The sequence below is a fragment of the Pseudorca crassidens genome, chromosome 3 (genome assembly GCF_039906515.1).
Source record: "Pseudorca crassidens isolate mPseCra1 chromosome 3, mPseCra1.hap1, whole genome shotgun sequence".
In the NCBI taxonomy this organism is placed as follows: Eukaryota; Metazoa; Chordata; class Mammalia; order Artiodactyla; family Delphinidae; genus Pseudorca; species Pseudorca crassidens.
In genome coordinates, this window is record NC_090298.1 from 146,186,636 (window position 1) to 146,213,772 (window position 27,137).

General features: G+C 43.2%; 1 protein-coding gene across 6 annotated transcripts in view; it reads right to left on the reverse strand.

The window, feature by feature from the left end:
* Positions 1-229: 229 nt before the first annotated feature.
* The window catches only part of RANBP17 (RAN binding protein 17), a 322,707-nt gene continuing 295,799 nt past the window's right edge, over positions 230-27,137 (reverse strand). For all 6 annotated transcript variants that reach the window (XM_067732877.1, XM_067732875.1, XM_067732874.1 and 3 more), the window contains 3 exons: positions 6,141-6,239; positions 4,117-4,244; positions 230-2,096 (listed from right to left, as the gene is read on the reverse strand). In XM_067732877.1, coding sequence (XP_067588978.1) covers positions 2,000-2,096; positions 4,117-4,244; positions 6,141-6,239 — 324 coding nt within the window. In that variant the 3' untranslated portion in view covers positions 230-1,999. The remainder of the gene's footprint in view (positions 2,097-4,116; positions 4,245-6,140; positions 6,240-27,137) is intronic.

The window sequence follows — 27,137 nt, forward strand, 5'->3', positions numbered from 1 at the left end:
CAGACGTTCCATCGCTTCGCTGAGTCTGTTCCCTGCTGCGCGCGCTGCCTCTCCGTGTGCTCTGCACACCCCGGCGCCATGAGCAGGCCCTGCTCAAGTGGGGCTGGGGCAGGCCTGACAAGTCCTCCTCCCCAGCAGCTCTCCGAGGCCAAGACAGAGCCTTTCCTGGCTGGGGAGAAACCACCAGGCGACCTTTGGCGGTGTGGTCAAGAAAAGCAAGTACACATGGTGATTTTCTTGTGAGCATTTTAATGCAAATAATACGGTGCTTTTAGGTCTTGGACCTTTTTATTTATTTATTTATTTTGGCCACGCCACGCGGCTTGCAGGATCTTAGTTCCCCGACCAGGGGTTGAAGCCGGGCCATGGCAGTGAAAGCCCGGAATCCTAACCACTAGGTCACTAGGGAACTCCCAGGTCTTGGACCTTTTTCAAAAACAAAAACAAAAAACAAACAAACCAAAAAACAGTGTCAGAAGGGGATAGGTCTTCTATGAAGGATATTTTTGGGGATGAGTAGTGTACAGTAATAAGCCCATGAGAAAGAGAAAATTCTCAAGTCAGACTTCTCTAAACAGTTGAGGTTTTATGAAGTTCAGAATTTGCCTTCTTGTGGAAATTTATCCCACTGCTAATGAAACAAAGTGTAAGGCTGAGGCTTCCTTCTCCATTAGATACCAGAAGTAACCCTACCTAGAACACACTTTTCCCTGATTTCCTGGGTTCACACACGGAAGACAAACATTTTGAGATAAACTTGGGTGACTTTGCTTTTCTGTGACAAGCCTGTTGTAAAACTCAGCTATCAAGAAAGTTTTCAAGAAATACTAGTCTGAGAAACGAGATTCTAACAGGAGCTTGTAGATTTACTTCTTCTTCAACAGTAAGGCCAACCTTTCGTGTCTTATCAGAAATAAAGGGAACAATATTTACTACAAGCCTGAGCCGTGAAGACGGAGCAGTGAGACACCAAAGCCATCTGACAGTGGCAATCTCAAATTAATAGCCTAGCTCCAGTCCCTCACGAACTGGAAAGGCTTCCTCCTTGTCCTGGGTTTGGGCCGAGCTGCAATCCCCACGGTAGGAAGAGTTTTTGTGGAAGGATGGAAACCAACTGATCCTCATCCTCTGAAAATCTGTACTTTAGCACCTAGAACTGTTCTGGGTGGCCCAAGAAGGCAGAGCTGCTTTGAATCTGTATTTTGACTGGACACCCTCAGCTTCTCCTAAAAATTAAATGGAGGCAGGCCTGGGTGCTGGTAGCACCCAGAGCTACTTGCTGGGGCCACCTACTTCTTCTGAAGAAATATCTCTGCAGGCAGTAATTGCACAGCTTAATTCTTCTAGACTAAACCACTTCAGATTTATGCCAGTGAAGAGCAAACGTTGTTTGTAAGTCATTTAATTGCGTTACCGTCTCTCAACTTTATCAGTCGCTGCTGAGGCGGAGAGGGCTGTGTGCAGTCCTGTGGGGCGCTCTGGAGGGCTCCCAGGCTCGTTCTAAGTGCCCACAGCTCAGAGTCCCCAGTGCTGCTTTTTCCAGACTCATAACAAACTACTAATTTAACAGGTTCAAATGGTATATTTGTCTCAATCCGGGATCTATGTTGAAGGTTGCATCTCTCACAAATTCACAACCTTGACTGCAGAACCATTAACTAGTACACACTTAGGCGTAAACCTGGTTTATTATATTCTTTGGTTAAATATTGTCTCTACACCCTTTCAGAGCATTATAAGAACAAAGATAAATGATATTTTATAGAAAGACTGAAAACACATCTTTTGCTTTTTCAGTGCAAAGACTGAATTTACATTGTTTGTGCGCTATTATAAATTCTTACAATTAGGCCAGGCTTATAAAAAGGTAGGACTCTTGTTGTTGTTGTTTGTTTGTTTTGAAAAATAGATTCCCCTGGGCTAGCCAACATCACTGTCCTGGGATCCAGACCCACAAGTCTCTTGATAAAAGCTGCTCGGCACACGGTCAGAAGTCGGGTCAGCTCATCATGTCCAGACTGCACGGTTCGGTGCTGCCATCACTGCGCAGGGCCTCTGCCACATCTCTTCTGAAGACCGAGAGGTTCTGGGTGAACCTGTGGAAAGAGTAAGAAAGGGCTGAGGGCAGTGGCAAGGCTGAGGCTGTGTGAAGCTCTGGTGGCGGAGTTCAGGACCCTGGAGACGGCCTAGGTGCTGGCTGAGCTCCTTCCTCCCATTTCACCGACTACTACTGCTCTGCCAGCAGCATGCCCTCCTCCTTCCCCTCCCGGAAGACAAGGGTTACCAGCAAATACACTCTGACCATTTCGAGGGGTGCATTCTGTGGTTATACTATTTAAAAATTATTTTTAAAAGTCAAATTACATTATAGATGGTAAGGAATATAAAGAAAAGAACAAAAGCTTATGTGCCTGGCACTGGTTGAGTTTACATATAAATTCGTTTCATCATCACAAGTCTTCTCCAAAGTAGGTGTCAGTATCCGCATTTGCAGATAAGGAAACCAAACTAAGTGCTTCACAAGGAGGGGGCACTGGGTACGACTACCTGGGCTCACATCCTGGCCCCATCACTTCTAAGCTGGGTGATCTCTTGTCTTGATGCCCCACATGAGTGGCTAGCTTACGGGATTGCGGGAAGGGAGAGTTTACTGAGTCAAGTGAGACGATGCCTGTAAGTGCGCGACATCCTGCCCGGCACGTGGAAAACACGCAGTCCGTGCTAGCTAGTACTCACTAAACGAGGAGCTTGTCTGACACCATTTCACAGAGCCGCTCAGGAGGCAATACTCAAATTCCCAAGCCTCAGGTGAAGCAATTTCCCCCCGAGGCATGTAGGGAAGGGTCCCCTCTTCCTTCACGCAGTCTCTTCTCCTGCTAGCCCTGGAGGCTGCCCCTTTTTGCCTGATAGAGGATCTTGGCTCAGAACAAGCAGTCAAGGGAACACGTCCACAGAGCCCATCCGACTTGGCCTTGTATTACCAGAGCCCAGGTTTTGGCTTGTGGCTATCGGGATGATTAATAATATACATTTCAAATGGCGCAGTGTTTGAATGCTACCGCTTTGATAAAAGGATGAGGCAAGTATTACTATTTTTTTTTTTTCTGAAAACATTTTCTCTCTCCATCATTCATTATGCCTGTCTCTTCCACTAGAAGCTCCGTGAGGGCAAAAACCTGGAACAATTAGTTCCTCAGTGGTATCCCCAGTGCCTGGCACATAGCAGATTCTTGATAAAATTTTATGAACTAAATGAATGAATGAATGAGTGAATTCAGGCATAGGTGGTAAGTTTGGCTTCCTCATCAGGATCTCACTGGCAACTTACCTGTCTCTGTTCTTGCAAAACCAACCACTTTTAAAGGTCAGAAAGAGGAAAGAACTACTTACTGTGCATCATATGTCCTGGGTACCATGTTTACTATATTCTGTCATTTAAAGGTCACAATCAATTATCATCATCTCTGTTTTACTGGTGAGAAAACTGAGGATCAGAGAACTTGACTGCCTTACTCACTGCCACACAGCCTATAAAGGGCAGGGATAAAAATTTAAATTGGAGTCTGTCTGACCTCAAAGCCTATGCTTGTTCAAATGCCAGGAGGCCTTTCTTTGTCCTTCATAGCAGATCTAAACTTTCCTTCTTTTAACCTTTTCAATTAGTTACTTTTTCTCTCTCTCTCCTGTTGGATTATAAACTGCTTAAGGGCAAAGGCTGCATTTTATTCATCTCTGCATCCTCTATAGCAGGGGTCCCCAACCCCTGGGCCGCGGGCAACTGAAGCTTCATCCGCCGATTCCCATCGCTCATCCCCATTATCCCCATTGCTCGCATTACCGCCTGAACCACGCCCCCCGCCCCGCCCCACCGGAAAAATTGTCTTCCACGAAACTGGTCCCTGGTGCCAAAAAGGTTGGGGACCGCTGCTCTACAGTGCCTAGTGTGATGCTTGGAAGAAAGCAACTACCCAGTCATATTTACTGCATGGAACTAAATTGAGTCTAGGATTACAAGGTGTGATAAAAAAGCCACATCAGTATGTCGTGAGCTGTGTTAAGCGCAATCCCGGAACGTCCACCTACCCCAGAGATGCTAAACTATGGGGCGCTGCTTACCTGTCTCTGTTCTTGACAGACAGGTTCTGCTCCACTCCTTCCATTAGGTTCCTGAAGCACTGGGCAAGGACCTCCTGCTTGGGGAGAGGCTGGCTGTTTATCAGACTTGCCCTCAGTTCACTGAAATACTGTTGGGAGACAGAACAAGTGTCAGAATTCTGGCTCCACACTGGGGCCTGAGAAGAGCTGTAGGGGAGGGCTAGACCACCTCCAAAGTGCTCAGGGCTCCTAACTCTCAAAGGCGCTTTGGTCCAGGTCCCCTCTGAACTTTAAGCCTTTAGAGAAAACCAAAGCAACAGGGACATTCCTGAGTATAAACTGTATTATCCCTTCTCATAAAAATCTCTTCCTATAGCTGCTTTATTGTCATGGAACAATTTAGGCTGATGGAGTTCTCGCCTCCTCTGTGGGGGACCAAGCACATAAAGGTCTTCCTGAGTCTCATCAACAATAATCACAGAAAGGCTGAAAGAGGAAGGACCTCTTAGGCTGAGGGGAAGAAATGAACTAAAAATGCCCAAGGAGCACTTTGGGCGACCAAGTCCAGGGTCCCTCCTCAGGCCTCTTCGTCTTCGGTGGCTTCAGTGAACTACCCCTCAAACGACCCCAGGCTTTGTTCCAAGTCCTTGTCCTCCTGAGTTAGGATGGGTCTGTTCTGCTGAGGTGGGGTGTTACAGGGACTTGCTTAGTCCTGGGAGAGCTTCCTGGCACTAAGAAGAACACCTGTCACACCTGGTCACAAAGAACTGCACAGCCCTTTCTTCTCTGCTGATGTCTGTCGGCTTTTATACACACAAACTCTCATGCTAAAAGCAGCTCCTAATCATTGGAAACAGCCTAATTTCAGCACAAAGACAACATTTTGCCAGTCGTGTTTATCCTTCCAAGCCCAAACAGCATGACATTTAATTTCCATCATACATTAAAACAGCTCACATCAAAAACACACATAATTAATATGTAGTCAGACTAATACTTAAATACTATATATCAGAGGCATTACACTTAAACCACAATGTCTTCCCGAACAAGACTGGGAATGCACAAAACTACTTATTTTTCCCTTTTATAATGATGCAGTGACTCACACCAAATAGAAAATTATTAGTTTTTCATCCCAAACCATGAAATATTACCTCCATCAGTAAAGTATAATATTGTGATGTCATAAGCTTTTTCTAAACACTGAATTTGCCCTTATTCCCTCTCAATCATTTTAAAAGAACTGCTCTCTTTTATAGAGCTTGGATTTAAATCACAATAACACTGAGGGAAGATGAATGACAGTGCTATTGAATGTGGCTAAAATTGGATACTTCAGCACAGGTGAATGATGAGACAGCTCTTCTCTTTTTGATATATTTTCTTCTTCTATTAGTTTCCTTCCAAGGCTGGGATTTCAGTTTGAATTTTAATGTATGCGGCTGCCTCTAAACTCACTGTCTTTTTCCCCAGTACTCTCTTATTGTATAGACAATTCATTCTCCCGAGCAGTAATGTACTGTTCCTACTGACTGCTGGGGAGACAGGGGTGGGTTCAAGGGGAAGCTGGAGAACTTGGGAGGCAGCCCAGAGTGCTGCGTGCACTTAAGGACTGGAGACTTGTGCTCCGGATGAAGGGTGCTGCCTCTGTGTTTGGCCCTGAGGGGCTACTGCTACCACTGAGGGCAGTGGGGATCCCACAAAGGAAGGGAGGCCTAGGAAGGGGCAAGAGGCGTGGTTGCCCACAATCTGCCGGAACAGGGAGGGGAGTGAGGGTGTGCTGGAAGCAATGCTGAGCAAACCACCTGTCCAGTGCAGGGCTCCGGATGCCAGAAAAGCTAGTGTGAGGCCTCTACTTAACTGAAGGAGATCTGAGGCCTCTGGGGAAGGGCCTTCTGGGGGAATATGGCCTTGTCCCGCGTGCTCAAGGTCCCAGCTCAAGCTCGGTTGGTTTCCCTGTCTTTGTCACAGCTTGGCCTGGTGTACAGTGCTCCCTCTTCCCAGTGGTCGCCTCCTGCGGACCTTCCTGCAACCGCACTCACCTTCTCGTTGAGCAGGATGAGCCCCAGGAGAGGCCTGGATACTGACCACTGGTTCCGACAGTCTTCGAAGACAATGGTATTCATGAGGACAGACATCATCTAGAAGACAGAGTCACATGAAGACACTGATGCGCTGGCTCAGAGTCCCCCCCCAGTCCCAGGCCTTCTATGTGCTCACCTTCTATCCCCACATCTTGCCACCAGACATGAAGGTGCTTCCTGGACAAACAAACAGCTTTGACTCTGGAAGCCTATGATGCTGCTGTAGGAACTCCTGGCAAAGACTCTCAGCTCCCTGAGGAAGAGTTCCCACCACCGAAACCTTTGGTGAGAACCTTCTGGGTGGGCAGAAGTCAGGGGCCACAGAGCCAAGAGGATCAGTCCCTGCCTCTCAACCCTGATGTGTTTTCCTCTATACTAGGTCACCAGGCAAAAGCCCAGCTCACCTTTCTTCCTGCCTCTCATTTCACCAAAGACGCCAAGCTGTGGAGGGGTAATCTCTCTCCATGACTCCTCTCAGACAAGAGGGAGAAATGGGGCACATGCCCGGTAATGCTGGAAGTCACGTTTCCTGCTGGCTCAGGCTGTTAAAGTCTTCTCATTCACTCCTCATACACTAATTCACTCATTTACTCACTTCACTCCTACATTTCATACTCATCCGTTTTCTTAAGTTCCAATTCTTCAAGACACCTGGGAGGCAGTAAGAGAACACAGGCATCTACCACAACCTCCATCCTTGAGGAGCTAAAAACTCCCTGGGGCAGACTACTCAGCACAGAGATAACAGGCACTAGGCTGGGCTAAGTTGCTGTGGGCATGCAGTGGAAAGAGGGATGCTTCTGGGTCCCTGAGAATCAGGGAAGGCTCCACAGAGAAGGTCATGTTTATGGAGTTCACCATAAATGTGTTCTAAGCAGAGACGGTGGCAAAAAAAGGAGTCTGGGAAAGAACACAGTGGGTTCTACAGTGGTGAGGAATGCAGTGTGGCAGAAGAGAGGCAGGCCAGAAGCAAGACCCCAGTGTAGGCTGGAAGACCGCGATGAAGAATCTGGCAGTGGGAGCCAATGATGGGTTTGCAGCAAAGGAGAGACATGCTCAGATTTGTACTTAAGAAATCTCTCTCTGGGGACATTTGGAACGTGTACTGTGCAGGTGACAGTCAAGGAGGGAGGCCGGAGATGAGGCTGCTGCAACAGTCCAGGCAAAGAGCAGTGAAGCCAGTTGTGGCCATCCATATGGAGCTGATGCTACAGTTTCTGCTTCTTGCACTCTTTACCTCCCATCTCTAGCCCTTCCTGTTTTCACCACTTCAGAGCTCCTTTCCTCAAAGGAGGGCAGGGGAAAATGGCAATTATGTGGCAAAGTCTACTACACACACCACCCTGACTAGGCTCTGGTGACATTTGGCTTTGTCCTCTAGCATCTTTGCAATCCAATTTACCCTGTTCTCAGGCAAGTCACTGAACCTTTCTCTCTGTGTCTCAGTTTCATTAGCTATAAAGAGGGAGATGATAACCCAGTACAAGGAAGCTCAGAGAATCAAATGAGACGGTGGATATAAAAAGTGCTCCAAAAAGTGTTATAAACATTTAAGGTATATAAAAGCAACAGTAATGCGCTTAAACATCTGCCGTTTCACACATCATCATCATCCTAACAGTTAGGCTGGTTGCAAATGAAATCTGCCAACACACATTTACTGCATGTCCAGTGTCTCTGGGGAGAAACTAGGTCTTAAGCCTGGCATGTTGAACATCATTTGCAGATCACATGTTTCCATGTACAATTTAACAAGCCACCCAAAGTCACAGAGCCACAAATTAAATTAGTCTGACAAGCAAAACTAACAGATCCACGGAGACAGCCTAAAATATTATGGGTTTCACAATCTGAAGGCAGAATGGATATTTTAATGGAAAAGATTAAAGTCAGAGGCACCAAAGTCCTCCACTAACTGACAAAGCATGCTGAAGTGATGTGCCAATTACTTTACACGGTTCTCTCGTGGATTCATTTGTCTGAATGCATGTATTTATGTCTGTAATGAGTAAGGGGATGTTTGAATAAAATACTTTTCTAAAAATAAAGTTGGCTAAAATGGATGATTTTTTTTTTTCCTCTTTTACTCTTCCGGAAAAATGGAAATTAGTGAGCAAATCCGTTCAAAGGGTATTGACGTGTCAACTCATTTCCAGAGTTCTTGTTTCTAACACTCCTAGAGGATACGGGGAAACAGTTCAATCAGTATGGCAAGTCCCTTTGGAGAAAGTCCCCCCCCATATGGAAGAATACTGGGTGAAAGGCCTGAGTACAGAATCCTGTTGCAGGTAACGTGAAATCTCTGGCGGTTATCGATGCGAACAAGTCAAGACTGAAAGGAGAGCGCCCTTGGCAACTCTGCAGTGGCCCGCCCCAGCCTGCACTGAGTCACAAAGCACCATCAGCGTTCAGTATAAGGAACTCCTCCAACCTCTGCTCACTTCCTGCACTGTTACAGGCATGGCTGGAATGGCCATTTCAGATTTGCCCAACCCAGGCTACAGTTTCCAGAGCCTATGTCCAAAAAAACACACACATTACCCACTGTATTATCCTAAGCAGTTATTCTGCCCAACCAGGGAATGGACCACTTGGGAAGGGGAGTCATGAGGCTTAGTCCGCTTAGGAAAACCAGACACCACACTGTCTCAGGTGGTGCTTCCTTGTTCTCCTTCCTCCTTCCCAAAGGGCTTTGGCATGAGTTTGTAGAAAATTTCTCTCAGTGAAGCAAAACCAACATGGTTTGACAAGAACAGACTTTGGAGCCAGTCAGAACTAAGGCCAAATCTGGCCCTGCCACTTACGTAACCTGGGACGCTGGGCAAGTTGTTTCACTTCTCTGAGCCTTTATTTCTTTACATATAAAATGAAGGATTATGGCAACTATTTTGAAGGGCTGCTGTGAGGACTGACTTCTTCCCCAGGCACTCAAATCCTTACTAGCGTTCCTTTACTCCAACTATGGTTACCCTGCCTGATCTGGCCCAGTGGAATCTCATGGCTCCAGGAAGCACCCCATTTCATGTCTTGCTTATGGACAGATAAACGAGATTATATTCTCACTATCAGTTACCCTCACTGGGAGTTGCAATACGCAAACAAACAAACAAGCAAAAAAACCCTAAAATAGAAAACAGTCCAAAAATCAGTCCTATGTGGTCTGGCACATGTATTAGTATGGATTTTGAATGACAGTGTTTCTGTTGTTCTGAAATCTTGTAATCTTCTAAATAAAACATGAAGCTATGCTACAAATATCTGATCTGGAAAAATAAGACAAAGCAATGCTGTGCTACACGGATCTCTGTTCACTCCTCAGCTCCGCTCCTGTTTCTACCCTAAAATGGCATGTAAAGCACAAGCACAAAGCACAGTGGACCTTCCCACTCCAATGTGCTGGGTCACTCTTCCCCTACAGCAAGGTGGTAACTACATGCTCTCACTTCAGGTGCTTCCTGTTCTATCTTCTACCTGTGCAGAATAAGCAAAGATGTGGTTGGTGCTGGGTGCTTTACTGCTACACGGTGAGTATGTACTCTTTCTAAGGAGGCTGGAGGCTCAATGGGTCTAGAAGCTGAGTGGAGAAGGATGGCTGGAGAGGTGTGGCTTGAGTGCGTACAGGGTGGTGACTGCAATGGGGTGGGGTCGGGAGACTGGTCTGCAAACTTCTGCGGGGCTGGGACCATGGGGGACTTTTCTCTGTATCCCTAGTGCTTAGTATGGCATCTGGCACCTATCAGAGGCTCAGGAAATAGCTACTGGATGACAGAATGAATACATAAATGAATAAATGAATGAATGGGAAAGGATGAGTGAAATATCAACTAAAGCATAACGAGCTGAAGAGCCGAAAGGGGACTGTACAGAAAACAGAGGAGTTCTGGCCTCAGTCTATGGCTAAAACCTGAAATGGGTAAATATGTAAATTAATACATTGTTCATTTCCAAGGATCCTGCTTTTGTGTGCAGAGCCTGAGAACTCTTCTAAGCCACTGTTGCCTCTCTAGCCAGCAGCTGCCGGGAAGAGCTCTCTAGGTCCTTTCAGGTCACCAAGGCCAAAGGCTGAGGCACCATCTTTTCTAATGACAAGCACTTCCACCTAGGCATAAGCTGTGCCTGATGAGTTTTCTCACTGCCCAGCAGGGAATGACACGTTTACGGAGAGCCCTTGGGTGCTCAGCACTCTGTTAGGCACACACTGTCTGGAACTCTCAGCTAACCCTGAGGTAGGTATTATCCCCATTTCATAGACTAAGGATCTGAAGTGCTGAGCAAGTCAGTTACTTGCTCAAGGCATCACAGCCACCAGCTACCACGAGGTGAAGTGGAACCAGGACATGTGCACAGGCCCGCCTGAGTCCGGAGGCTGTTGCCTGAGGGTGAGGACCAGGACTGCCGCAGTGGTGGTTGCGGCACAGTGTGTCTGGCCCTCACTGTAGACTGCTAGCGGATTCATGGTGTGAAAGGAAAGGCTCGTTTCTGGGCGTGGCTCACTCTTCCACCTGCAGTGAGCCTCCCAGCTATGCTGCCCATGTGTATCTCCTCTGTTTGGCCACTCTGCCACCTGATCAAGAGCCGGGCAGCTCCTGAAATCCCTGTGATTGGAATCCAGGGCAGAGGTTCCTGGTGAGTTTGCAGCAGACCTTCTTGCCTCCCACCTACAGCTTTTATAAATTTGGTTAACATATTTTCAGCCTCCCAAGGTGAACAGCAGTAGACATAATTAATAGATTGTCTCTGGAACACGGTCCACTGAACCACTGGTTTCCCTCCCACCAAAAGTATACGGCAATTTAAATTAACATCATAGAAAACATTAGTAAATTAAGCTAATTTTCTTCGAGTTACAATACTCCCAATAAAGTGAGCACTTTTCATTGTTCATGTTCTTCGAACATATTGATTAATAAAACTAAAAAATATTCCACAAAGTCTAAGAACTAGGTGAAAAAAAATTCAAACTCCTCCCTTCTGCTCCCCATCTGATTCAGAAAGACAAAACTGAATCTGAAGTGATGATATGAACTCTGATCTATGGGGATCAAATCCTTAACATATTTAGGGAACTTCAGCTCTTCTCTCTCTATCCTGGCCTCTTTGCTCAGGGCTGAATGACCTTTTAGTTACACTACAACTTTGCTCCCTGTTGACCAGGGAAATGGAAAATGGGAATGGGGCAAGAGTAATCTGTCTTCTCCAAAAGGTGGTGCAAGGAGGGGCTGAGAAGGAGGCTTTGGTTTATATAAAAGAAGGATGGACCAAAGAAGAGATGAGAGACCAAAGACAAAGCGTCCCTGTACCTAGATCCAGACAGAGGTGGGGAGAGGAGGACAAAGCAAGGATGATCAGGGCTGTGCCCAAGAGGGTGTGTCTGCGGAATGGGGTGCCTTAATCTGCTTGGGCCCTCAATGAGAAGAGGGGGTAGGATACACAATTATATGTACTGCTGACCAAGCTAGATTGCCTTTGATTTTGATGCAGTGAGTTGCTGATGTTTTGAGAACAACCGATAAATGCACCAAACACTTGAGAGATGCTTCTGAGTCTCAAGAAGCCTCTGGCACCTGTAACTGGCTTTTCAGAAGGCCAGTTAGGAGAGGAGGAGGAAGGCTGGCCCTAGCAACAGCAATAAAAACAACAAAACAAAAACGATAGTGTAGTAGAGCCTGAAAAAGCAGAGAGACCTTCTACCCATCTCCACGGCAATTTCTCCAGAGCCCCATGCCCTGGTTGAAGATCTATGACCTGGAAGAACCTGAATGCTGCCAAAGGAGGAAAAGCTTCCAGATTTTCAGTGCTTGTGGAGGTTAGCGAGTTGCTGTCATTACCAAGCGCTGTTCTTAGGCCACGTGCATAGCAAATATTGAAATGTGATCCTCCTCAAATTAGATACTGGTCATCTTTGGGGAAAAGGAATCAACTGTTTCTTTGTCTGCTGTCTAGCAATGTGGTATTAGTGGAATGTTATGAAAAATGAAAGTAATGGACAAATAAGCAAGTACTTTTCTGCCTGGACTAAGCCCCACCACCTAAGTTATATTAAATCTTTTAATATCTGTACATATTAAGCACATTCCTAAGTTCTCATAGTGTCTTTGCAGTCTCATAACAGAAGCAACTATTTAGCACTTTAAATCAAAAAAAAAAAATCAAATGAAATGCATGAGGTGAGCCTCTTTTTAGAAGAAACAAGATTGCAATCAATTACAGGTGACCCATTCTCCTCTGAAAAATCATTTGGGAGTCCTGCCTCTTGGCCTTTGTACAATGCTAAGTTTGCTTTTTAAAAAAAAAAAAAGGCAAAAAACTTCTTACCAATAAAGGTACTGCAGGACTGGTTAACTCAGCTGGCTTTGGCCATATATTAGCATTGCACGGTTCCACATCTAAACTAAGAGTACCCTCCTCTTCCACCCACTCCTTACAAAAAGTTAAGGGAGAAAAAGTTTTCCTCCAAGTGATAGATTGCCTAGAATATTTAAAAACCCTTCCAATCCACTGTAAAATCTAAGGAAATACACAACCTAGTGTTGCTGCTGTTTCAATTTTCTCCATTACCAACATTACCCCTAGTTCTCAAAACATTCATTTTAATCATAGTTTATTGGGGAAAGAATTACCTGCCAGTCTCATAGCTTATAATAAAGAAGATAAAGTTGGAATGAAACTTCAGAATTAATTAATTGAGAGTACTGCATGTGATGTGTCTATTCTGAATGTTACAGTGCACATCACAATGAAAACAGTTTTATTTTCCATGGTTGAAGTAAATTACAATAAATAATTCATTTCAATGGCAGAGATGTACTGGAAAGCAGCAGCAACAAAATTGACTGCACTACACTGTGAGTCTCATTCTTGAATCTTCATTATCCACTTGAAACTTTTTACGAGTAGTAACTCATATTTCAAGTGGCTGCAGATCTCATAAAGTGGCTCGCTGCATTAAAAGGAAACCAGAAAACCTGGGGTACTGGGAGGCTGAAGGATTTGCCACTCAGCACTGTTTGGGAAACCCTTTCTCACTCTTCTCTGGCCAACATCAAACGGAACAGTATTCGATTTGATGTAAAAATTAAGCATCCCTTGTCAAAAACATTATCTAAGTTTCCTCTAGGTAGGAATGTTGGGAAAACTTGTATGTAAAGCAATGGCTTTCAACGCCAAAGCCATTTTCCTCTCATTTTTTTCAAGTGACACTGTAATTTCTAGTTCATGGTATACTGCCCAAATGACTGCCATACAATCAGGTTCTGGAACCTCCAATGTCCTACACTAGCCTCTGGGGGCCCCAAATTAGAAAATGTGTGTAAGCTCAAGAGAGACTAACAAAGGCATATGCGCTACGTTTTCTGTCTAAAAAAATCAGCCTATCCACACAGGACAGCTAATATTTAATGTGAATCTTAAAAGACACATATAGCATCACTGGGAAAGGATACATTAGGAAGAGACAATAAAATGAGAAAAGGCACAGGGGACAGGGCTTGGCATATATGAGGAATAATCAGCCTCTGTATAGGAGGCTTTTAAGAGAGACCTTCTTTTGAGTGGAAAGGAGTAGAGCTGAGGGTGAGGAGAAGACTGGGCTGAGTCCAGGCTATAAAAGGTCTTTCATGTCAGGCTGAATGCAGAAATGAGTTCGGGCCAGTACACAAAGGGTAGCCTTCAAAGGACTTCTGAATAATGATGAGATCGGTGATTTAGAACAAAACTTATGGGAAACTGCAGAATGGCAATGACGGGTAGGTACTGGAGGCAAGGCAACATGTTTAGGTACTACTGCACGAGTCCAGAGGAGAAATGACGAGGGCCTCCGCAAGTCTGTGGTAGCAGAGACAGAGAGAAATGGTCAGAATCCTTGACTGCGTATCCCATCTTCTTCCCAGTTAAAGAAATCTTTCGAAGAACAACAACCTGATACTGAAGCTACAGGTAAATTCAGAGCTTTAAGAACATGGCCTCAACTTCAAGACTGCCAATGAGAGAAGGGGCTGGATGCTAGGCGGCCCCAGCAGCGCTGCACGTGGTGGAGGGCGGCTGCGGTCTAGCAGGCCCACAGTCCCAGTGAGCTCGGGGGATAAGGAGCAGTGAAATGAACCCCACCCAGTGTACATATACATGCATGACAGAGGCGACTACAAGCACATGTTTATATTAAATATTCAGTGATAAAGTAAACTCTAACTGAGGCCATTCAAAATCAAGGAAGGGAGCGGGAAACAGCATGGTACTTTATTGAACAGTCATCACAACATTTTGCAATGAATATCATATTTCACAACAGAACAACATAAGGCATAATGGCATGGGGGCATCTCATGCGGTCCTCAGAGCAGAGTGCAGTGAATATTGTATTTCATAATAAACATATTATCCTTACAGTAGGAGGTTCAAAGTTTCATTGCCTATCATCTGTCACTATATTCTCTCTGACTTCCCGAAGGGATTTGGTTAGATGGACCTAAAAATCTTCATAACCAACAGAGGAGGATTATTTTACTTATCATGTTCGAATGATTTTGTGTGAGGAGAAAAAAATATTTTTTTGGAAAATTCACTCGGCCCTCAGAAGCACTTTCCATTAAAGAGCAGTCTCGAGTTTAACCACAGAGGATGGCATGCTGCCTTTCAGATTTGAGCGTTTTTATTTATAGCTGTCTAAATGGCATAGAGAGTGCTGGCCAAGCGGTTGGGGAGATGATTCAAAGATGTTACTGAGATTTGGAAGCTCTTTCACCCTAATATTTACATAGGGAGCCTAAGGAATGATAGTGACTGAAAGTGCTGGGAATAGAACCTCGTTTCTTGACTTATTCAGACTTTACTGCCGCCTACTTTGTGCCAGGCTCTGAGTTAGACCCTGAGGACATACCAATGAGTGAGGCACAGTCCCAGCCCTCCAAGAACTCAAGTAGGGGAGGCAGTACACTGTTTACATGACAACACACTCTAGCAAGCGCCACAAACAGAAGCGTGCACAGGAGGCTCTGAGAGACCACAAGAGGCTGACTAACGCTGTCTAGGGGCGGGGGGCAGGCAGGGAAGGCTTCACAGGTGACACCTGGATCTGTTGTAGAGAACAAGCAAAGTCTGACAGGGAGTAAGGTAGGAAAAGGAGCAAGCAGGTGCCAAGGTTTGGAGAAGTGTCTGGGGAATGACGGGCAGCTCTGTGGGACCTGAGAGGGTGCGCGGGGAGTGGTGGTGGCGGAGGAGGCTGATTAGGTAGGCAGAGGCCCCGTCCTGTGAAGGGCCTACTACTGCGTGCTAGAGAATGTGGGCTTTATCTTGGAGGAAATGGGGTACCATTTTAGGTGGATGACTTCTTTTGGGCAGTGGCGTGGGAGGGCGAACGATTGGTATAACCGCTCTCCACAGGGTCTGACCCTTTAGGAGGCTGAGCCGTCTGAGTTCTCCCAAGAAGATGCAGCTTTTTTCCTGTTTCTAGGATTCGGAGGCCGCAGACACATGTTACTTGCTTGGCTCCTGTGCCTCAGTCAGGACATATCTCGGGTCCTGTCCTGCTGGCTCTGTTGCCAGTACCCTGAGAAATGGCACTGCCATTACTTCCCTTGGCCCACAGCACGTAACTTAATAGTGTCCTCTGTCAGGAATGGTTCTCTTTGTCAGGAAGCTTTTTATTGATGTTCAACCTTCATTTTCCCTTTCTTAATATTATCCCATTACGCCAATACTCCATTGTGCCATGCTAAGTAATTCCCTTTCCTCCTTGGCATTTACATCTTCCAAGTATTTATAGACTTATCAAACGCCCCATTTAGTTGTCACTTAGGCAGGCTATACATATTTAGCTTCTTTAATCTGGCCCCATAAGCCAGCCCTTCCATTCTCCTAAATCACTTGAGTTACTTTTCTCCAGGTTTCTGTCAGTTTGTTTCCAGCCTCTCAGTAATGCAAGGGGCTCAGGAGAAAGATGGGGTTGGGGAGGGAGGGCTTGCTCCTTCTGTGGGATAAGAAGAGGCCATCGTGTACTGAGGGTGGAACTTCTCCCTTAAAGTACAGATTCCAAAACAGGCCAGGCCGCTAGAGAAGCTCTAAAGCCCTCTTGTTATCTACTTGTTTCACCCGCACACATTTCAAGTCAATAATATTCTATTATCAACTCTTACGTGCTAGGTGCACACACGCAACACATCCGTGATGAGTACCTGCCATGTGTCAGGTACTGTGCTAGGGACTTCTCCTTCCTTCTTTTCTCCCTCCCTCTTCATTTCTTAGACTTATTCTTTGCTCAAAGAATTACTGAACTCCTACTATGTGTCAGGCACTGTGGTACAGAATTGAATAAAATGTGGTCCCTGTGGCCTAAAAGAGCCCATGCAGCCTAAGTATTTACTAATCTCTTATTGCGCACCCATCAAGTTGTTTCCTTCCAATCTTAAGGGTCTCAGAGAAATCATCCCTAAATGCACTTAACTCTAATTGACGCTTTTAGTTCCCTGAGTGGAACTTCTTTGTCTCATCTAAAACGAGACGCCACATTAAGTATGGGGATTAACACAGAGCTCTTGCTTAGTGTTTTCTTTCTGGTGGGTCTCTTTGGGGCCTAAGAGATTTCTCTTCAGGCCTTGAGCTTCCCATCGCTCCTTCTTAGCATTCTATGTTCACATGACCTCAACTAAACATGCACTTGAATGTTTTTCTTTTCCACGATACCAATGTTCCAAGTTATGGGGTAACTGGCTGAGGGAGTGATGGAATGGGAGACATCTAGGTCTTGGTTAGTCTTGGGGAGTCTGGGCATGAGACCACAGGAGGGAGCAGTTCAGCCACCTGATCCCAGGGGCCAGTTCAAGTAATGTAAAGAACTCCCCCTGTTGAAGGGCTGCTAACCTCAAAGAGGTGAGGTAAGTATTCCAAGGACACAGGAAGTAGCATAACTGGTATGTCAAAACCAGGTATGTTGACTGTAAAATCTGTCAGCTCTGATTGTTGTAAGTAGAAAGTCCTCCACAAATAGAGAATTTGCAATTAAATAACTATGAAAGGAGGATAGAATTTCATCAGTCTGAAAGCACTTACGTCTGTATTTTCCTAAGCATGACAAGGGATACAGAATTAACACGCAAGAGTTCTTCTGGGTTGCAAAGCATACAAAGCAGCATTAACTCATGAAAGGTCAGAGGATGAGGGAACCTTTACCTTGTTCCTCAAGTAGTGATTAGACTGCAACCAAATAAGAAGTCTTCCTTAACACACTATATGAGCTCACAGCTGCACGAATGGCTACTGCTAGTTAAAATTTCCAAGGGTCAAGACAAATGAATATGAAGGTGGAAGTCACATCTCCAGACCTTAATATACTTTGGGAAAATTTCACATAATTTACCCTTCAAGTACTATGTGAAAAATCAGTAATAACTGCGAAATGAATAAATCATGCCATCATGAAACCAACCCTCACTTTATCCTGTGCCATTCTTCCAAGAAACTCAAAGAGCTTCTTATACCATCCACAGTGCCACTAAGAGAAATGAAGGCAGGGGAACCCTGTCATTTATCTTGCTGTCTCCCTTGAATAGGGATGGACGGAGAAGAAGAAATGCCAGGAAGGAAGGGCAGGGTAAGGCCCTGGGGAGCCTTGGTATGTTAAAACCTAGAGACAAGAAAACTGTAAAATCTAGGGACAAGGAAGCCTTCGTTATATTCTAGGCACTGCTACTTAGTGGCTCTGTGTCTCTGGGCAAGTTATTTCACCCCTCTGAACCTCTGTGCACTTTACCCATACAGGTACTGTGGGATTAAATGTGTTCATGTACCCATACTCTCAAGTTAAAAAATATTCACATTGGCCCTGTCTACCCATCAGGGTTGTTGTGAGAGTCAGAAGAGACAGAAGGTATGAAGACATTATACAAATGGAAAGAGTTATGGCGTTTATTTTCATTCTTGCCATTGCAAGGTAATGCCTGGAGTATGCAGGAAGAATAAGTGAGAAAAAGTCAGTTTGGGCCCAAGAATAAAATCACACCATGCCCCATCCAGTCCAGTGAGTGAGTGTGATATTAAGAATGCTTGTCACAGAAGGAACTCTAAGAAAGGCAGAACACATGGATGGGACCAGGTAGACGGAAGTAATCCGGCTGAAGTCACGGCAAAATCAGATCATCTTGTGAAATGAAGTCTTGGGCCTGGGATATCCTCCTGGACGGGATACTTTTCTCACATTTATACTTATGAACAGCAGGGATATGGACAAGGACAGGGACATCGAAAAGTGCTAGCTGCATATTGTTTTTCACAGTGAAGGCTACTTTTACACATTGATTGAATACCTTCTCTGGGCTAGGTGAGTCTATACTCATTGGCTCACTGTGTCCTCACAGCTTCCCTGAGTCAAGAATCCTTTGGCTAGGAGGACGGCAACTATCGCAGGCAAAACTTAGGCCTAAAAGGGGTGGCTTCAGGACCCCTACACTAGGCAGCACGGTCAGGCCTCTCAAGGGCTTAGAACCAGCGGCAAGAACGCTGGTGGGATCCTTCTCAGTCTCCCTCTGTGGGCCTGCCTGGTCTCTCGAGATCATTTTAGCACGTCTGCTGCTCTTTTCTCTCGCTGCAGACTGGCTACTTCTCTGAGCATGTGGCAAGGAATGGCTGCCCCATGGCTCTTGATTTTTCAAGTCTTCAATTCAGATGAGGCTGACCAGTATCTTTTAAATGCTCGTTTCTAAATCTAGGGAAGAAAAGCCAGCTTAGGTCAAGCGTTTCCTCCTGTCCAATCAGTTCTCAAAGAAAGGGGCCCCTGGCTCAGTCGAGGATTTATGAATGAATGAATGGCATGTGTCTCCCCTTGCTTAGCCTCCATCTAGCCCATTTAAAAGTTGCACTGTATTTTGGTGAAGAGCATGGGTTCTGCTACTTACTAGCTGTACGGTATTGGGTGAGTTACTATCTTACTAGAGCTGCAATTACAGTATTTTGATCATAAAATGGAGATAAAAATATCTGCCCCACAGAGTAGTGAGACTTAAACAGAAATATATATATATATGTACACACACACACACACACACACACACACACACACTGGAATATATGTCTGTGTACATATATATAAAGCACTTAGCACACAAGCCTAGCATATAATAATTATTTCTACTTCTTTTTCATCATTATCATTCATCATAAAAATTCTGTTTGAACCTGAGATCGCCCTTTTATAGTGACTTCTTAGGTCCTAGCAACCCTACAGTAAATAAGGCTTCTGTTACAGGATGGAGGAAAAGTCTAGATCTTTAAGAAGGAGGTGTAAAGGCTCTTCCACTTCGGAGTGTAAGGATGTGGAAATACTCCTAACCCAATCTTTTCTGGTCAAAGTAGTCTGCTCCTTTGTGACACCCATGCAAGTTTAGGATCCTTCTGGTGAGCCCTGGGCTGGCTTGGATGTGACACAGGGAGGTGATCTCAGGTGTCATCTTCACATGTCACAGAAACACTGCTCAGAGTAGAAAGACTGAACTTGTGTTAAAACTTGGGAGTGCAAATGAAATCCCAGACGCCTTCCCTTTGTGAAATATGGATAAATGCTACTACCTGTGCTGTGTTAGCATGAAAAAGGCAGATGTCATCTGCTATGCTTTTTCTGAGAATTCTTAAAAGAACAAAAACAAAAAATCACTGAGAGTCAGCAGAAAAGAGTTGTCCTTTTAGAAGGCAGATTGTTAAACACGTTCCCAGAGTTGGTGTCAGTATTTTGTCTATGGATTAGAAATTTTCCTTGCAGAGGCTTTAAAAAAGAACGCATGAAAGTGAACTCTTTTTACCCTTAATTTATAATGATAAATTAAGCTAACTGCGCCAATCACTATTAATGAAGAGGCTAAAAACCATCTTGTTTGCCACTTGCCATACCGGGTGAGAGACTGTTATAAAGCACGCCTAATTATCATTGGGCTAAACCTGTGTAAAACCGTGCGTTTTCTTCCTCATGAAGCGCTCTTTATCTGCCCTACATGAGTGCGAAGGAAAAGGCACGGCTGTTGTTTTTTACTACTCCTTTGCTATTCTGAGAACATTTGCTGCAGAGTGATAGCAAAACTGACTGTCCTAAACTGTAGATAAAAGAACAATGACGGATTGCGGTCACTTTAATTCATAAAGAAAACACTTGGAGCCCCTGGGAATGCCAAATCAAGCCACTGGCACCCAATGACTCTACGTTAAGTCGCAAACTACATCATACTTTTTAGTCTAAACACAAAGGCTAATGGACATCTAACTTATTTATTTCAAATTCTTCTTTATGAAGCCGGCTCTTTTTTTTTTTAGCTCCTTGGAAAACATTATAATTCCCCTATTCTATAAACACACAAATATAATTGTAAAATGACATCATTCTGTTTTCATTTAATTACCCCTGAAATGCTTTCTATTTAATATTCATTACTCAAAAGCTAATTTAAAAGAGAAAGAGATGCGACTTATTCAAAAAGATGTACTGTCATTCATAGCAATAGTTATCTAATATACAGAAGTTAATAAAGCAGATTAATCTACAAGTCCCTTTAAGCCATTCTTGAGTTTTGAACAACTGCCTCTTTGCCCTTTCACCTTCACGCTGTGCACCAGCAGCAGGTGCCAGCTGTACAGAAATCATGGCTGTGCATTTGAACGCAAAATCTTTTCTTATTTTGCTTCTGACCAGCAGCTGACCCTGTAGGAGTGATTGTTTCTGCTGCCGGCCTAAAGGCTACATAAACCAGTAGCAGATAAACAAAAGGCTACATATACCAGCTGCCTCGCCTAAGGGTACCATCCTAGGCTGACACCTCCACTCCTTCTCCAGCGTCCCAAATTGCTCCTTGTTTGTTTCCACACATGCGTTTCGTCCTTGTTATTTTGTGCGAGGGGTGGGTATAGGAGAAAACCCCCAAAACAACAACAACAACAAAACCCATCCCTTCCCTCGAACTTGACTTTTGAGTATTCCATGTCAAACTGTGCCATTATGATGTTAATCCAGGCCTGGTTTAGCAACTTTAATAAGAGGCTAAACCCTCTTATAATTAGATAATAAAATTTTATTATGTATTTTAATATTAAAAGTCTTAAAATCAAACTCTTCAAATCATATACTGGTACAGAACTAAGGTACTTAAATATCACAGCCCCAGAAAATGGGAGCCTGAAAAAGCAAACTGTGGCTAATTTTTCATTCTCAGAAATGTAAACATGGAATTCCTATGTGGTAGCAGTGAAAGCTCCAACACTCTTAATTATGTGCAGGGAAGAATGAATCTATTCAAGTATGAAGCACACTGTACCATTTCCAGCAACAGCATGAGACGGTTTTGACAGTTATTTCTTGGATACAAATTACACAAGTATAAAAACAATCCCCATAATGATTAAATGCAGTTATGTACATAGGAGAATACCAGTGCAAATGGTAACATATTTAAATGGTTTTCCTTCATTAAAAAAATTATATATGATATTAAACCATCAATCACTGCTGAGGCACAGGAGTTTAAATGTATTGTCACCGGTTGAAATAAATGACTTGGAGACCGAAATCTGGCTCACTCAATATGGTGTCTTTGCTGTTGCTTAGTCACCTAACTCTCTGCTGGTTTGGGCTACATCTGGTGGATTCCATCCCTTTCAATTAATAAGGCAAGTTACGCTATCAATGGATTACATCTTTAAACTGTGCTTAGAGGTAGAAAAACACATGTCCCAGTGGAAAAAACAAACAAACAAACAGACAAAAAAAAAAAAAACCCCCACCACAAACCTTCTCTGTTCTGTTAACCATTTGAAACAGTATTTGAAGTACTTATTTCTTTCTTCATCCATGTTTAGAATAAAATTTTCTTATGGAATTTCAGCAGGGTTATTATATAGTATATGACGATATAATCTTATCTTGGCATTATCATTTATTTTATCATGTATTAGTCTATGACCATGTTAGATTTGATACCTAAAGTCACTGCCTGTAGATTGCACTTTTAAAAATTAATTTTTTTGGTTTGTTTTGCAGACATTCATTGACCATCACAAGGTTTCAGGCTCTGCTAGGTGCTGGGACAAGTATCAAGATGGAGGTGATCTTTGGGGAAAAAAAGGTACTGTGTAAAGATAGGTGATAGGGTTATAACACTAATTTGATGATTTATAAATCAAGAATAGGTTTCTTTTTAAAAGGGTTTTGTTTTAAAATACCATTTTTTGTTACAGCTGAAACAGTCATTCAACAAATATCTCTATAACAAAAATGAAATCAAAATGGCAAAGATATGGAATATGACAAAGGATTTGGACAAGAATCATCCTTCTAAAGATGGATAAATGATTTTATTATATCACAGATAAAAGCCATTTTAATTAAAAATTAGTGTTTTTCCATTTTTAAAATTATATACTTTAACTTTCTAAGCTGATCTTTAGGGGTGGTGGTCACACACTGATCGTTCTTAAGAGTTTTACTCCCTTTTGGACTTTTGTTACCTGGCTATTAACTAGATACTTTTGTGCAGCCCTGGTCCTCTTAGATACTCTGATATGATCCTTAGTAATTAGATCTCTCTCTCACACACACACACACACACTTGACCAAAGTGAGCTTTATTTCTGCCTCAAACAAACCTTATTATTTTGAAAATTAAAAAAAAAAATGTTTGGGAGATGTTAACTGAGTTTCATTGCCTGTTTACTGCACCCCTTCTGTATGCAAAGACACAACCCAAATGTGATAAAATGCCCTCTTTAAGTTTCATTAAAGACCTAAGTATAGAGTCATATGTAAAAGCAAAATATTGGCATCTTCTTAAAACAGCAAATTAAAAAAGTGTGCTTTAAGAATTATCAAGACATCAGAGACAAATAAAAATATCACTGTTGCAAGGCCACATGGGATGGCTACGAGAAATGCAAGGGATCATGCATTAAGAGATCTGAGTTCTGAAATTCTCTAAGAGTACAGAATACAGAGGTGGGAAACTGATAACCAGACATAGAGTGCTGACCTGCAGAGTATTTTTATTTTAATTTTTCAATCAGTCGCCAACATTTACAAAACTGTATTTCTGGCTTCTCTCCGTGGGGAAATCTCAATATATCTGGCAACACTGGGTCTTACCACCTTACAGGGCAACAATTAGCTGGAGCCCTTTGGAGGCTGCCCCCTTTAGATAGGGATGTATACTGAACACAGTTTGTCGTTCCTGTCTACCTCAGTCAAGCTTCCTACTTGGCTCTATAGGCACCTTAGTCTGTGGTACCTTACAGAATGAAAACGAGAAGGAGAGGGATGCTCAAAGGAGTCAGTTTCAGACTTGCCCATGTGAGAGGCCCTTAAGAAGGACCTTCAGTAGAGCTAATGGTACTCAGTAGTAGAAGCCTCTTAAAAAACAGAAGCTGTTTACAATCAGAAAGAGGTGAAAAATGACATTCAACACTGATGAATCAGTGGTGAGAGTCAGGACAAAGCCTAGAGACGTGCAGGGTATGGGGGATGGATGCAAAGCACTTGTTGCTTCCCCAACTTCATTTCACAGCTTCTATATTGACTCTATCCTAGAAAAGTCAGGTTAGAGTAAACCTCAAGAGCTACCTCAGAGGAATTGAAGGATAGTCACAAAGGAACATCATGAGACAGTTACACTATTAGACTCTGACCTTCTCAAGGATACATGTCCTGCTAAATTTTATACCTTCAATGTCTGGCTACAGAATTAATGATTGGGTATGGGTGTAGAATAAGAGAGAGGAAGCTCTGTTAGCTCTGTCAGTGATGGTGGGAGCCACAGGGCTTTTCTATACCAGCTGGCAAAGCAACCTCCCTCTCCCTTGCCCATTGCCTCTTTGGGTCACTGCCCATCTGTTTCATTCCGGCTGCAGCACAAAGTTGGGGTATAGGATGACTGCTCTAAATCATTCTACCTTAAGGATGGCCCCAGTGGGACTTACTGGAAGCTCAACTTGCCTCATTGTAAGTGCTCAAAACATACATACTACTTCAAATTAGCAGCCGCCAACAAATTATAGCTTTGTGGTTAAGCATGTGAACGCTGGAGCTAAACACATCAAGGTAAAATTTTAGTCTTTCTGCTTATGGACTACATGATCTTATTGACCACTAGTAACTTGGGAAAGCTACTTAATCTTTTTTTTTTTTTTTTTGCGGTACGCGGGCCTCTCACTGTTGTGGCCTCTCCCATTGCGGAGCACAGGCTCCGGACGCGCAGGCTCAGCGGCCATGGCTCACGGGCCCAGCCGCTCCGCGGCATGTGGGGTCTTCCCGGACCCGGGCACGAACCTGTGTCCCCTGCATCGGCAGGTGGACTCTCAACCACTGCGCCACCAGGGAAGCCCCTACTTAATCTTTTTATGCCTTGGTTTCTATATCTGTAAAATGGTGCTCATAACACTACAGCTTCACAGAGATACTGTGGTGATTAAATCAGATTAAATGCATATGAAAAAGCTTAAGCTACTGTCTGCAATATTTTGCCAGTATTATTTTTTTCCTAGAAATAAATACAAAGTACATACATATGTTGCTGTGAAGAAGACCAAGACTGCAGCAGCATGTGCAAAAAACAATTCTAATGCCATGTCTAATGACCTATCCCCGGCTTCCCTTTAAATCCATGTTATCCTCTGATCCAGTTGTGAATGTTCCTTCAGCATGTGTTTTTGACATCAATCGACTGCCATACTTTTGATAATAGCTGCAAATTAACCAGATTGAGCTAGTGGGTCATGAGCATACTTTCTATTTAGGGTTCACTAGAAATGTCTATAATAACATTAGAAAGTCTGGTTAATTTTTTTAAGAGCATAAAAGACATGAATATATTTCATCTGCTAAAGTGTTTCCCACTGTGAGAGTCTTGCTGAGGTTCTATAGGCCAAAATCTCAACATCAGTTAAATATGTGACTGCACTTTCTCCTACGTAGTACTATAGGATGGTATCTTAAGTAAGAAAGATGTCTTGTATAGTATGTCAAAATGTTGAGCAATATCCTTTCAATCTAAACACAGAAATGAAAAAAGAGCAGATGATTTCCCTTTTGCTGTAATTCACTTTGGGATGCATGTCACGAAGAGCACTGTACAAAAGCAATTTTCATTGATTGACTGACTGATTGAGGAAAAGGGTGAATGTTCTTTCCAGCTTACGTCCCTACTGAAGTATGATTCTTATAACGCCTGACAGCTCTTTACAATTTGTAGTTAAATGTCAGGTTAGCACAAAGTGGGAGGGAGGGGGAGAGAGAGCGAGGGAGAAAGAATTATAATTAGAACTTTTTCTGGTTTTTAGTACAGCTCACTTGAGCCAAATAGTTAAATAGAAGAGGTTAAGATAAATTAAAACCTAAATGTTCTAATTCCTCCATTCAGTGTATTTAAATTTTAGAGAACATAATTGCTAAAAATACCTTGTTAATAAGTTAATTGCATAATCTGATCAGTAATACTGACCATCACATAATTCTTGTTCTACTTCTATGGAAGTTGCTACTCTTTCGAGAGCAGGTAGTTTTAATAGAAGTTATGATTTAGAGAAGCATTCAGCCTCAGTGTCCTATTCTTATAATCTGAAAGAGAATGAGTCTCATCTTTGAAATGCCCTTCTACTCTTATAAAACACACTCTTTCATGTACCTAATTTAGGTAGATCCTTCTTTCATTCTGTGATATAACTAAATGTATGCTGACCTTTGAATTATAGATACAAACACTTAACATGACCAGGGATAAAACTGAAAACGTTTCCCGTAGAAATTTTATCTTCCAAATTACTGTAGCAGATCCATGCCTAATCACTGTTACTACTGGCCTGTTCTTAAAACTTTAGTTTATCTCTCTAATGACATAAAAACATGGGAACTTTTTTTTTTTGCTTAATATACGTAAACTGGGTTTTTCTCAGTTAAGTTAAAGCAATGCTGGTTAGACAATAATTCTTACTTAAAATAGATTTACTTAATTATAACAGATCTTCAAATGGATTAAATGTAATGCTTTGCAAATTTAGGTTTGTTTGCAAAATATGGAAGATGGCTTATTTGGAGAATGTTTTTAAAAACACTGAAGATCTAAAGCCACATAGCAGGTCATAATAAACACATTTTCAGGTGAGAGGCACTTAAAATGTCTTATAGGAAAGGCCTATAAGAATGTCAGAAGACCCTTTATGTGGGTTCATGCTTCATTTGCTGTGGAAGCTTGAGGAGATAACTTTTGCAATTTAGAATTGACACTCTTCATGCAACTATGCTTCCAGGTTGGTGGTGCAGGGGGAGAACAGTTCAAACTAGTAAATAATTGCAGTATCATTGCATCAGTTTAAAGAGCTGACAAACCCTCTCTAAACTCCAAGCACAATTAGTCATTAGGGTCTAGTTTTTCAGCACTGTTAAGCAATTTGTAACCCATTCCTTTTAATAGGGTTAGGCATTACTTAACTGACACAGATGCCTTGAAAACTGAAACCTTGAGTTATGAAGCAGCAACCTTGTTCATTATCTTCTCTGATAGGCAAATCATCTATAAAAACAGCATTTGATGGGCAACCAATGAATAATCAATGGCTCACTTTTCATCTGAGTGTGAAAATGAGAATAATCTAATATAAATTCCCCCTGGAAAGAGGCTGAAATCTTGGATTCTGCTGCTCTTCAGGGTTGATTTATAAGGTCTTGGAAAGCTGATGCAAACAGATGATCAATGGCACCCATCCTTGCTCATAATAACCCCCAACTGGCCCACTCCCTCTTTTCCAAGTCTATCCCTTCAGGCTATTAGCTGTGTCCAGCTAATTCTTCCCACTACTCCTGCCTGCTGCTTTTACTCTGGCCATCCGTTCAGTCCAGCCGACTCAGAAGTAATTTTATACGCGGCAGAGAGCGGGTGGAATTGATTTTTCACTCAGTGCTCAGTTCCCATCTGAATAATTATCAATTTTACTGCCTCATAAAGG